Source organism: Oncorhynchus tshawytscha, linkage group LG09 (genome assembly GCF_018296145.1).
Source record: "Oncorhynchus tshawytscha isolate Ot180627B linkage group LG09, Otsh_v2.0, whole genome shotgun sequence".
In the NCBI taxonomy this organism is placed as follows: domain Eukaryota; kingdom Metazoa; phylum Chordata; class Actinopteri; order Salmoniformes; family Salmonidae; genus Oncorhynchus; species Oncorhynchus tshawytscha.
Genome location: NC_056437.1, coordinates 25,511,711 through 25,525,674, shown reverse-complemented (window position 1 = coordinate 25,525,674; position 13,964 = coordinate 25,511,711). Strand labels below are relative to the sequence as shown.

At 43.0% G+C, this 13,964-nt stretch overlaps 1 protein-coding gene across 2 annotated transcripts in view; it reads left to right on the top strand.

Moving 5' to 3' along the window:
• Positions 1–4,195: 4,195 nt before the first annotated feature.
• LOC112257626 (unconventional myosin-XVIIIa) overlaps positions 4,196–13,964 on the top strand; it is a 102,908-nt gene continuing 93,139 nt past the window's right edge. For both annotated transcript variants that reach the window (XM_024431341.2, XM_024431340.2), the window contains exons 1-2: positions 4,196–4,338; positions 5,588–6,734. In XM_024431341.2, the coding sequence (XP_024287109.1) occupies positions 5,739–6,734 (996 nt within the window). In that variant the 5' untranslated portion in view covers positions 4,196–4,338; positions 5,588–5,738. The remainder of the gene's footprint in view (positions 4,339–5,587; positions 6,735–13,964) is intronic.

Sequence of the window (13,964 nt, the reverse complement as noted above, 5' to 3'; positions counted from 1 at the left end):
ATAAAAAAATAAAAAATGTTGCAGCAACCACCATGCTTCACCGTAGGGCTGGTGCCAGGTTTCCTCCAGATGTGACGCTTAGCTTTCAGGCCAAAGAGTTCAATCTTGATTTCATCAGACCAGATTATCTTGTTTCTCATGAGTCCTTTAGGTTCCTTTCGGCAAACTCCAAGCGGGCTGTCATGTGTCTTTTCCTGAGGAGTGGCTTCCTTCTGGCCACTCTACAATAATGGCCTGATTGGTGGAGTGCTGCAGTGATGATTGTCTTTCCACAGAAGAACTCTGGAGCTCTGTCAAAGTGACCATCGGGTGCTTGGTCACCCCCCTGACCAAGACCCTTCTCCCCCGATTGCTAATTTTGGCCGGGCAGCCTAAGAATAGTCTTGGTGGTTCCAAACTTCATATCTCGGAGTTCTAGGGACAATTCCTTCGACCTCATGGCTTGGTTTTTGATCTGACATGCACTGTCAACTGTGGGACCTTATATAGACAGGTGTGTGCCTTTCCAAATCATGTCCAATCAATTGAATTTAACACAGGTGGACTCCAATCAAGTTGTAGAAACATTTCAAGGATGATCAATGGAAACAAGATGCACCTGAGCTCATTTTCGAGTCTCACAGGAAAGGGTCTGAATACTTATATAAATCATGTATTTCTGTATTGTGTGTAGATTGATGAGGAAAACATTTAATTTAATCCATTTGAGAATAAGGCTGTGACGAAACAAAATGTGGAAGAAGTCAAGGGGTCTGAATACTTTCCCGAATGCACTGTACAATAAACTAATTATTTTGACCATTTATCAAGCTATTATTGTTAAAGTTTTTGGGGGGCATTTAGTCATAAAATGATTTTCTCAGTACCATACCAGTTTTACCTCATGTTAGAATCTAGTGATTCTTAGAGAAAATTGCCCTTTTCCTCTTGATTAGAAGATGACTTGAGTAACTTTAACGAGGTATCTTTTGAGCAACTGAGTACTGTTTTTTGATGAGAATGTGCTCACTCGGACTGTGTTCACATGAAAAACAATAAGAAAAACAAAATTGCCCAAAATTCCATTAGGGAAGGAGAGCATCTGTAGTGTACTAGTTGTGAACTTCGTAGCAAAGAATGTATCAAGAATGCACTGTTGAGCAGTGAGCCCATTTCAGAACCAAGCACTAACTTTAGATGCCTTGGTTTGGTAAATTGGATCTCCAGGAAAACAATGTCATACATTTTTGTAGATCACTGAATAAAATGATTCCAGAATTAACAGTGGATACTATTGTGTTTTGTTCCATGTAGCCTATGAAAAGAAACATATCATCGAAACAGGCAAAGAATAAAGGAGATATGCTACACCTACATCTGAACTCTAACCAAGTAAAGTAGGACAGCTGTTAAAGGGATAGTTCACCCAAATGATAAATTATCACATTGGTTTCTTTACACTGTAAACAGATACAGGACAAGGTATTTCAGCAATCCATGCTTTGTTTTTTTCCCCTTGCATGGCTTCTAAATGCTAACGTTTTAACATTTGTAACACAAATCCCATTCAAGTCATGGGACCGATATTAGCATTTTCCGTGCATCATGTCCAAATCATCCAAAAGTATCTGAAATTGATTGTAAAGCTCAACAAAGTCACTTATAGATGATTTTAACATGATGCGTGACAAATATTGGTCCCATGACTCAAATGAGATTTGTTCCACAGATGCATTTGGTGCCAAGGAAATGAACCCGAAGCATGGATTGCTGTCATACCTTGTTCAAAGACCGCTTACAGCTCGTGTCAAACTCATTCCACCGAGGGTCGAATGTCTGCATGTTTTTGCTCCACCCTTGTATTGGATTGTTGAATTAAGGTCACCAATGAGTAAGGAACTCCCCTCACCTGGTTGTCTAGGTCTTAATTGAAAGAAAAAACACAAACACACAGACACTCAGTCCTCTGTGGAATGAGTTTGACACCCCTGGCTTAGAGGCTAAGGAAACTGAAGTGTTATTTTGTCATTTGTGTTAACTATCCCTTTAAATGATGAACAGTTAGGGACTATGCTTTTCTGAAATGCCTTTATCATGGTCCTTTGTATACGACAAACCACATGCCATTCAACGTTAGTCCAGATGAGGATTGTATTTTTCTTAAAACACACTTGATTTGTTTTCCTAAATGGTCATGTAAGATATAAACTCAGCAAAACAAGAAATTTCCCTTTTTCAGGACCTTGTCGTTCAAAGAAAATGAGTAAAAATCCAAATAACTTCACAGATCTTCATTGTAAAGGGTTTAAACACTGTTTCCCATGCTTGTTCAATGAACCATTAACAATTAATAAACATTAATTGAGTGACTTTCAGTGACTGATATAACAAGAGAAAAACTCCTGGTGCACAGCCAAATTTCGAAATTGCATCTAGAACGGTCATTAAGACACTAACAGTTTACAGATGGTAGGCAATTAAGGTCACGGTTATGAAAGCTTAAGACACTAAAGAGGCCTTTCTACTGACTCTGAAAAACACCAAAAGAAAGATGCCCAGGGTCCCTGCTCATCTGCATGAAGGGCAATAAATTGCAATGTCAGTACTGTGAGATACCTAAGACAGCGCAACAGGGAGACAGGATGGACAGCTGATCGTCCTCGCAGTGGCAGACCACGTGTAACAACACCTGCACAGGATCGGTACATCCGAACATCACACCTTCGGGACAGGTACAGGACTGCATCAACAACTGCCTGAGTTATACCAGGAACGCACAATCCCTCCATCAGTGCTCAGACTGTCTGCAATAGGCTGAGAGGTGCTGGACTGAGGGCTTGTAGGCCTGTTGTAAGGCAGGTCCTCACCTGACATCACCGACAACAACGTCGCCTATGGGCACAAACCCACCGTCGCTGGACCAGACAGGACTGGCAAAAAGTGCTCTTCACTGACGAGTCGTGGTTTTGTCTCACCAGGGGTGATGGTCGGATTTGTGTTTATCATCGAAGGACTGAGCGTTACACCTGGAGTGTACATGGCCTGTACCCTGGAGCGGGATCGCAGTTAACCCACTGTTCCTAGGCCGTCATTGAAAATAAGAATTTGTTCTTAACTGACTTGCCTAGTTAAATAAAGGTAAAAAATAAATACAAATAAATATGGTACCCTTCCTGCAGGCTCATCCTGACATGACCCTCCAGCATGACAATGCCACCAGCCATTCTGTGTGTGATTTCCTGCAAGACAGGAATGTCAGTGTTCTGCCATGGCCAGCGAAGAGCCCGGATCTCAATCCCATTTAGCACGTCTGGGACCTGTTGGATCGGAGGGTGAGGGCTAGGGCCATTCCCCACAGAAATGTCCGGGAACTTGCAGGGGCCTTGGTGGAAGAGTGGGGTAAATATCTCACAGCAAGAACGGGCAAATCTGGTGCAGTCCATGAGGAGGAGATGTACTGCAGTACTTAATGCAGCTGGTGGCCACACCAAATACTGACTGTTACTTTTTATTTGGAACCCCCCCTTTGTTCAGGGGCACATTATTCAATTTCTGTAAGTGTTCAGTTTATGTCTTAGTTGTTGAATCATATGTTCATACAAATATTTACACATGTTAAGTTTGCTGAAAATAAACGCAGTTGACAGTGAAAGGATTTTCTTTTTTTGCTGAGTTTAACTTTCCAAACTTTTGTTTAATTGTTAATGATCCTACATAATATTTTCTATCAAAAATGAGCCTGTTCAATTGGAAAACAAGTGGACAAAGTTAGGAAGTATGGCTACAATAGCCTAGGCCAGGCCTATAGACTAGGCTACTTTTGACATGATTATTTATATGAAATTACAGACAATAGCCTGTATCAGTAGCCTACAGTAGGGACCTATAACCTACTAACATAATATATATTTTTTGCACACAATCATTCAATGCAGGGCTCTCTAACCCTATTCCTGGAGAGATACAATACTGTAGGTTTTCACTCCTGGTTAATTACAACTGGGTTTGGAGCAAAAACCTACATGAGGGTAGCTCTCCAGGAACCGGGTTGGAGAGGCCTGTTCTAAATTACGCTAAATGCACAGGTTAGTCAACAGACTACTTCCACACTGTTTCCCAATCAGTCTATGATCCCTCCCATCTTTTTTTCGCTGGGCTGAGGCTGGGTCCCTATATGTCCTCAAATCAGCCAGGAGGGGTCACTGCGAACCGGCTGACGGTAACTATTGCTTTAAAAGACTGGACTTCTCGACTGCCCTGCATCGACACTGTACAGTAAACTGGTGAAAAGCTACTGACAATCTCGCTCAACCCTTCATCGGACAGTTCACCAACTCTAAACCTGCATATCACTGAGTGGTGAGTAACCTAGAAGTCCCCTGATAAAATACATAAATAGACCCGGGTCTGTACATCTTTCCTCTCTCGATGAAACTGTTTGTCATCTGAAGCCACCGGTGTGATAATGAAGGCAAAGTAGCTTAATGTGAGCGCATTATGACCAAACTGTTACTAGCCGCGACAGTAACCTATCCACAGTAGTGGATACACGAGTAGACATCCACAATGTATCAGTTATGTTAGGGATATGTTTCAGGTGTAACCAAACTGGTCACATTGATTTACGTTAATGTCATTATTTCTCACTGTGGATAGTTATAGGGTAAGTGGCTCGCATACGCTATCGTATTGCAGACATTATAGGCTACTGTGATATTGCCGGTTTGTATTTAGTTTATATCCTTTAGTTTTTAGATTGTCTACTCAGTGTTTGCATGCATGTGCTTCTCAATGCAGTGCCATGCGGCACGAAACGCACGGGGAGGATCAGTAGCTTAGTTGATGTGTAACAGTGAGGCTGGAGTGAGGTGGTCAGGAAGGGAATGGCTTTCGAATCACCAACCTGATTGGAAGATGATTCATACACTGATTTATAAATTGTTTCGCTGTGACCGCTAGCCATATTCTTTGGTTCCTCAAGACTGTACTGGTGTAAAGGGGGTCTACTTCAGAAACACAGAACTCCTACTGGTCTCTTTTCTTCGAGCACATTCGTTTTTAATGAAGGGTCCACAGGGACACACTCTCTTTGCATTATTAAGTGCCATATCCTTCCCACTGACAACCTGCAAATAATAGTATTTGTCACATCAATGAAATGTTACACAAGACATCAGCATACCAACTTCTTTAGGAAACCACATAATAATCTGCTTTAGAGAAGTGTCCTCTTAAAATCACGTCAGTGCAGTGGTTTTGAGAAGTTTCCCAGAGAGAAGAAGCAACATTGTTATTTAATGAAAGGCAGCCTCTAACACATGTGATACCCTCACTACAACAACCGTGTCGGGTTTCTTCTACCTAGTCCTTGGTGATTTTAAGTTAATTGACACATTGAAATGCATTGCTTTGTAAAGCTGACACATACCCTTATGTTCTGGATAAACATGCATGACACATTATATTTCACAGGTTTCTTGCATGTCATGAGGGTTTGTCTTTAGCCATGGGCATGACACATGATCTGTAATGATATCTCATTGCCATTGTATTGGATGATTGTTGGATTATTGCCTAAGACTTACTTTATAGTCTCCTCTCTCCTCAGGGCCCCTCTGTTGATGACATTCCTAACTGTCACCCAGATGCTTCCATGACCAGGGTTGAAAGCCTGAACTGAAACCTCACTTGTGTATGGAACCCCCCTGGTTTAAACCTACACAAACCAACCTTGAGGGGGTTGCTATTTGGAGCGAAATATGTTTCATCTGATCAAGAAAGATAAAGACAAGGATGAGAGGAAGAAGGACAAAAAGGACAAAAAGGAGAGGATGTCCCAGGCAGAGCTGAATAGTCTGGAGGAAATGAGCCAGCGGCGAGGCTTCTTCAACCTCCACCGAGGAGGCTCTAAGCTAGACAACAAAGGCAAGCTGGAGATCTCCAGCCCCATCCCTATTAAGGTAGCCAGCAACACAGAGCTCAGCCTTACTGATCTAGATGCTGATCGCTTCAGCAACCGTGGCAGCATGGTCCTGGACTTGGGCCAGATGAGTGCCGCCAGCTCCAGTGATGACATCAAGGGGGAGTGGGGACAGGATCCCTGTCGCACCTCTGTTAAGGAGCGAGCGGCAAAATTCGGCAGCCTGGCAAAGCAGAACTCCCAGGTGGGCCAGGTCATGAAGCGCCTTTCCTCCCAGAAAAACAAAGAGGAGAGTGTCTCTGAGGCCTCCACACCAAGCTCAACACAACCATCTCCCCAGATAGAGAACAAGGTCTTTGACCACCACAGACATGACTCCCATCTGCATCTCCAGGGCCACGGCAGGGCTGGGAAGAGGGTTCATATCCCAGAGGTGGTGGAGAAGACCTTCCCAGCAGACCTGCAGCTGCCTGCCGTCTTGGCGCTGCCCATGCCCGAGCCCAGGGAACTGGAGCTACAGCGCCGCAACACAGGAGACTTTGGCTTCTCCTTGCGCCGCACAACCATGTTGGACCAGCAGCCTGATGGTGGGGCCTACCGCCGCGTGGTTCACTTCGCTGAGCCTGGAGCTGGGACCAAGGACCTGGCGCTGGGGCTGGTGCCTGGAGACAGGTTGGTTGAGATCAACGGGCACAACGTGGAGAGTAAGAGCCGGGACGAGATCGTGGAGAAAATCCGTCAGTCTGGGGACTCTGTGAGGCTGAAGGTGCAGCCCATTGTGGAGCTGAGTGAGCTGAGCCGCTGCTGGCTGAGGAACAGCAGAGAGGCCTACGATGTAAGTACCTAATTTAGCATGATTGGTCAACATGATCAACGATGTTATAGCAGTCAATTTGAAGAACCAGCCTGACTGAGCTGCTGTTTCTCTGTGCGATTCATGTTGCTGAGATATTTCCAGTAGTAGATTCCACATATCAGTGGTGTCTTTGCTGATGATGATGTCATCGAGAGAATTTGTGAAGGTTCTGTTGGGAAAGGATGGTTCCTTCCGAATGATTGTGGGTTTTTAATTATCTTACCGATTGACTACTGCAGATGTTACATACTTTTATCGGATGCTTGCCTCTTATGTAACCACACATCTACATGGTTTCACAGTCACAGAGAGGGTGAATGCCGGGTGTGAGGAGATGCCTCCTTTGGAGAGGCTTGATGACCCTGTTCTGTGTGCACTGTACAGTGTATGTAATTCCCCCCTTGACACCAAACAAAGGAGAGTTGGAGAGGAGTTTTGTAGGACAATAGCACAATGACTACAACGGCCCCATGGCCATATGCTCTTGAAATGACAAGTCAAGGGCCAGTTTTTTGTAAAATCTCATGACATAAGTTTTTGTTTCCAAGTTGCACTGCAGTAGTTAAAAGAAGCATATTGTTATGGTTTTCATCATGATTTTATGGACTTTTGGTCATTACTATATGTCTATTTTACAGTGTGTTAGTTTGTCAATTGGAAGTGTGGATACAAGCTCTGTTCTGAACCTCCCACTTCTAACCTTTCAACCCCACGCACACTCCCATGTTCCTGTGTAGCAGGTCTTTCTACTGTTATCTCTCTGGCAGGACTCGTCTGTCACTTCTGCAGCAGAATATCAATATTCTCTTTTCATTTCTCCTTATTAGGGCCTATTCTCAAAGATCATTCTAAAATAAAGCAGTGGCTATTGCATGCCCATTTGTCCTGTAGAGATTTAGGGACATCACAAACTCAAGTAAGGACCTTGCAGATTCTTTGCTGATATGTTCCATAAACAAACGCAGCGGTGGCAGGGCTTCAGCAGGAGTTTGAATGAAGGGTAAAGGCCTGTGAAAGCTGGTCATCACTCAAGTCTCCAGACAAGATGAATAGGAGGAGGGTCTCTAAGACTTTGCCACTCCCTAGACTGAGTCTGTATTCCCTCCCTAGACTGAGTCTGTATTCCCTCCCTAGACTGAGTCTGTATTCCCTCCCTAGACTGAGTCTGTTTTCATAATGTTCCTTCAATTCCCAAGAGACTGAATGTATCTCATAGGAGAAAGCATCTGAGCGAGTGAAACAGCGCCCCTCTGTCTCCATGTGTAGGTCATCTATCTGATGATGTCTGCTCCAAACCAGTATGACATTGTTGCCGCCCGTAGCATTGTAAGCAAGAGAAGCCAGTGAGGATCTGGCCTCCCATGACAAAAAAAAGCATTAAAAAAATTGCCATCAGCATTGAGCTGAACTGTGAATGGTCCTGGCGCACCAAAGAAAAAAACTAATTTACTAAATTAGCCATGGATGGAGATAGGGAATTGGACTTGTGGTTTTACTTAATTCTAGGATAACAAAAAATAAAAGTGTGTACTGTATGACCGAGTGATACCGTTTCATCAACATGAGAGCGAGGAGGATGGCATTGGTGAGTCAACATGTTTTTCTACTTGCACGAACACACACACACAAATCAGAACAATGGACAGCCACATTTAGCTTACATTGATTGGACTAGATTGTTTTTGGTATCTTTTAGTTGTCAGTGTTTTAGACTAAACAGAGGTGATTTGATGACGGTGAAATGGTGCTGGAATAGTGGAGGCAGCTCCTGTTTCCTTTGCGACTTGTAGTATCTCTCTGTGGTTCTAAAGCAATCGTTATTTAATTTTCCAACAATATCGGAAACATTAACTTCCTTATGTTACTGTACATACAATATGCTTTGTGGTCTTCTCTGGACAGAGGTTCCTATCCGGTTCTGTGATAAAACAAAGTTTGGTTGAATTTATTCTGCTACTGTCTTATTGTCCCAGCCTTTTGGCATATATATCACAGTTGCAAGGCATATGAATTAACGGGTTATATATATTTTCTTGGTGGGTTGTGGCTTGGCTTCCCCAGTGATTTTACCCACGCACCGTTACAGGCATATCCATTTTTTAGATTTGTATTGTGGACATTCTCCACGGTTCCTCTTTGGCCAGCTTTGGGTTTGTATTGAGATGTCATGGGAATGTGACTTTTTACAGATGGTTAAAGCATCTGGAGGGGGAATTTAACTGTGTTTATCAGAGTTTAGAATGGATTGGGTAGATGGATATCTGAGTTCTAAAGAGAGGATCTTCTCTCTGGTTCCTGTTTTCTCGCTGGTTCCTGTTCTAGCTGGTGAACTTTAATCATCTGTAGCCACCAAGTTGTGTGATTTAATTTACTTCATAATGTACAAGCCAACCAACTGAATAGTACCTGTTGCAATAGATATATAATTTGAGAGTATTTATAGTATTAAAGTCCATTTCCTTATTATTTTGGCAAGGTGTGTGGAATGTTGGATTTCTGCCTGCATTGCCCAGTACTAGTCTATCTGAAGTCTAAATTAAAATAGAACTGCACAGAAAACGGCACTACATTTGACATCCCAATTCCTCAAAAGTAGTCACTAAGCTATTTAAAAAGAAATATACACTGCTCAAAAAAATAAAGGGAACACTAAAATAACACATCCTAGATCTGAATGAAATATTCTTATTAAATACTTTTTTCTTTCCATAGTTGAATGTGCTGACAACAAAATCACACAAATTATCAATGCAAATTAAATTTATCAACCCATGGAGGTCTGGATTTGGAGTCACACTCAAAATGAAAGTGGAAAACCACACTACAGGCTGATCAAACTTTGATGTAATGTCCTTAAAACAAGTCAAAATAAGGCTCAGTAGTTTGTGTGGCCTCCACATGCCTGTATGACCTCCCTACAACGCCTGGGCATGCTCCTGATGAGGTGTCGGATGGTCTCCTGAGGGATCTCCTCCCAGACCTGGACTAAAGCATCCGCCAACTCCTGGACAGTCTGTGGTGCAACGTGGCGTTGGTGGATGGAGCGAGACATTATGTCCCAGATGTGCTCAATTGGATTCAGGTCTGGGGAACGGGCGGGCCAGTCCATAGCATCAATGCCTTCCTCTTGCAGGAACTGCTGACACACTCCAGCCACATGAGGTCGAGTATTGTCTTGCATTAGGAGGAACCCAGGGCCAACCGCACCAGCATATGGTCTCACAAGGGGTCTGAGGATCTCATCTCGGTACCTAATGGCAGTCAGGCTACCTCTGGCAAGCACATGAAGGGCTGTGCGGCCCCCCAAAGAAATGCCACCCCACACCATGACTGACCCACCGCCAAACCGGTCATGCTGGAGGATGTTGCAGGCAGCAGAACGTTCTCCACGGCATCTCCAGACTGTCATGTCTGTCACATATGCTCAGTGTGAACCTGCTTTCATCTGTGAAGAGCACAGGGCGCCAGTGGTGAATTTGCCAATCTTGGTGTTCTCTGGCAAATGCCAAATGTCCTGCACGGTGTTGAGCTGTAAGCACAACCCCCACCTGTGGACGTCGGGCCCTCGTCACTACCTGAGCCACTTGTGTGGGTTGTAGACTCCGTCTCATGCTACCACTAGAGTGAAAGCACCGCCAGCATTCAAAAGTGACCAAAACATCAGCCAGGAAGCATAGGTGGTCTGTGGTCCCCACCTGCAGAACCACTCCTTTATTGGGGGTCTTGCTAAATGCCTATAATTTCCACCTGTGGTCTATTCCATTTACACAACAGCATGTGAAATTTGTCAATCAGTGTTGCTTCCTAAGTGGACAGTTTGATTCCACAGATGTGTGATTGACTTGGAGTTACATTGTGTTGTGTAAGTGTTCCCTTTATTTTTTTGAGCAGTGTGTATGTGTATATATATATACTATATATACACTATATATATATATCCTTGGAGAAAGATTTGGTGTGGTCGATTTGAAAACTAGTGCCCTTCTCTTACAAGGATGGTAATAAACATTTGTATTTATTATGGATCCCCATTAGCTGCTGGCAGCAACTCTTCCTGGGGTCTGGCAAAATTAAGGCAGTTATACAATTATAAATCATTACAATACATTCACAACACATGAAGTGTGTGCCCTCAGGCCCCTGTGTGTGTGTGTGTGTGTGTATGCATGTGTCTGCTCCTATGTTTGTGTTTCTTCACAGTCCCTGCTGTGGAATAGAGTTCCATGTACTCATGGCTCTATGTAGTACTGTGAGCATCCCATAGTCTGTTCTGGACTTGGGGTCTGTGAAGAGACCTCTGGTGGCATGTCTTGTGGGGTATGCATGGGTGTCTGAGCTGTGTGCTAGTCATTTAAACAGACAGTTTGGTGCTTTCAACATGTCAATACGTCTCACAAATACAAGTAGTGATGAAGTCAATCTCTCCTCCACTTTGAACCAGGAGAGATTGACATGCATATTATTCATGTTTTCTCTCTGCGTACATCCAATGGCCAGCCGTGCTGCCCTGTTCTGAGCCAATTGCTATTTTCCTAAGTCCCTCTTTGTGGCACCTGACCACATGACTGAACAGTAGTCCAGGTGCCACAACTAGAGCTTGTAGGAACTGCCTTGTTGGCAGAGAAGAAGGCAGAGCAGCGCTTTATTAGGGACAGACTTCTCCACATTTTAGCTACTGTTGTATCAATATGTTTTGACTATGACAGTTTACAATCCAGGGTAACTCCAAGCAGTTTAGTTACCTCAACTTGCTAAATTTCCACATGATTCATCACAATATTTAGTTTGGGTTTTAGTGAGTGATTTGTCCCAATTACAATGCTTTTGGTTTTTTAAATATTTAGGACTAACCTATTCCTTGTCACCCATTCTGAATAAACTGCAGCTTTTTAAGTGTTGCTGGCGTGTATAATGTTGAGTCATGCTCATACATAGACACTCTGGCTTCACTCAAAGCCAGTGGCTTGTCGTTAGTAAAGATTGGAAAAATCTGTGTTAATATTGCCAGTGTGAGCAGGTCACCTCTAGTTATAGCTAGAATCTGTAGTTGCTACATCTATTTTTGGACTTCTAAATGAATTATATATAAATATCCATTGATTCTTAAAGAATATAACTTATAAATGCATCATGAGCTTAGTTCAACTGTCTTACCCCATCAGAACCCAAAATATAAGCTTGTTTTATTACAATGTTTGTGAAAACGGTATAGCCTCAACATGGTTAAAACTATCATTTTGATATCATGGATGGTCAGCCCCTTGCATCCATAGCCCTGTCTATGAATTTGAGTGGTTACATTCCTACCAGGTCCATCCCTCAGCTTTTTACCCCTCTGTTATTGTTTCAATGAAGCACACTAGCTTTAAATGCATGGGGGTGGGTGGGAATGTTGTACTTTGTGTGACACTGCACATCAACAAGCAGTGTGAATGGGTTATGTTTTCCCATTACTCTCCCATAGCCACCACCAGTTTGTCTTGACAGGCAGGATCCACACACCTGGCAACCAGATGCTCAGAGGCTTCCATGTAAGGGAACTGTGAACATGACCATCTACTCATCACATGTGCTGTCTCACCAGAGTCTTGCTTTTTTCATTACCCATTCTATTATTTTATGTAAACCAAAGAAATGATTTTATAAATGATCTGAGGTGAACGTAACGAGTTTCATGCCAAAGCCCACACAACTACCAATGATTTATTGTCCATTTCTCCTATGTGTTTTTCTACCCTGAGGTATCCTCTTTGATATAGTGGGACAAAATTCTGGGATTTCAATCTGCTGTTCATTCTATCCCACACTGTTTTTCCTGTGGAGAGGAAATGTCAAGTATTTCCTGAAGTCTGGTGTGTGCGGGTGTCAAGGAGAGGTACCTTGAGTTCTTACTTTTTTGCTGTTACTCTGACTGGGTAATTTATTCTTTAATGAGCCATCCCTGACCTGCAAGGAACTTGTCAAGAAAGATACAGCCAGGCTTATTTCTCCACTCAGATCAGTGAAGATATGTATGTGTCTGTTTTAACCTCTGACCATGGAGTTGTTAACTGGCCTGAATTCAGCTGGCTGCCTTTCAATTCAGAGGTGTCCTCTGGGAAGGAGAGCTCTATTTTGACTGTTTCATAATAACATGTCTCCATTCTAAACATCTGTTAGCTCCTCCATAGACTTTGGTCTGAACCAACACATCCCATCAGAGCACCTCCGTTAGGAGTTGTAACTCTGCATCACATTGGCTCTCTGCAATTTCAGTCCATAGTTGATGGGGTACCAAGATGTTGAAATGCAAAAGTGTTTGACATCTGGAGTGCGATTTCCCTTTGTCACAGGAACAGGACTGTCAGAAACTGTTTTGTTGGATGCACCATGAAACAGGTGTGTGTACTTCACATGGTCCAGTTTTAATGAGTGTTCAAACTGCCCATCTCACCACACACCTAAGCAACCAGAGATCTTTAGGAGCCTATTGATGCCTAAATTGAATTGGCCTATGGTGTCCTCTTTTAGTAGTATTCCTGTCCCTGGTACTGTGTCCCAGATACCACTGATCATGACCAAACATTAGGAAAGGATTGCTTGAGAGTGTGACCTAGAACCAACCAGAAGCTCTGTTAATAGGTTATAATAAGATCTAGGTCAAGTCAGTGGTGCAGTTTGTAGAACTCTATTTTGTTTATTATGGGGTGGCTATTTGTGCAAGAATGATCAGGCTTTAATTGCCCTCGAACAATAAAAAGATGAGCCATTGGCATGTATACCATGTATGTAATTTGATAAAGAGGAAATTAGTTGCAGTTCACTAGTAAGGCTGACCCCATTTAGTCTACTGGTCGATTGTTTGGTCAAAAGGCTGTTGGTCGACTGATATTTATTTTGTCGAGCCATAAGCAAAACAAATGTATATCATGGTGTACGATACACCTGTCTGAGTTGACTGATCCATTGTGGAGGCTGTGGGTATTGCACAGTCCATCAGTGTAAGACATGTGCTACTGAAATGATATATGGTTATATTATGTGAGAACAATGGTTCAACACAATTAAAATGACATTATTTTATAACAATTGTGTTTTCTCCAGCTTTTGATAATGGTCGCTGTCCGCGGTCCTGAAAAACATTGCGCTGTTGAATTGGCGCCTTTTCCTAGACCATGTTGCTGTTTGCATAATAGCAAAGTTAACCAGCATATTGGCGTTGAGAACAAT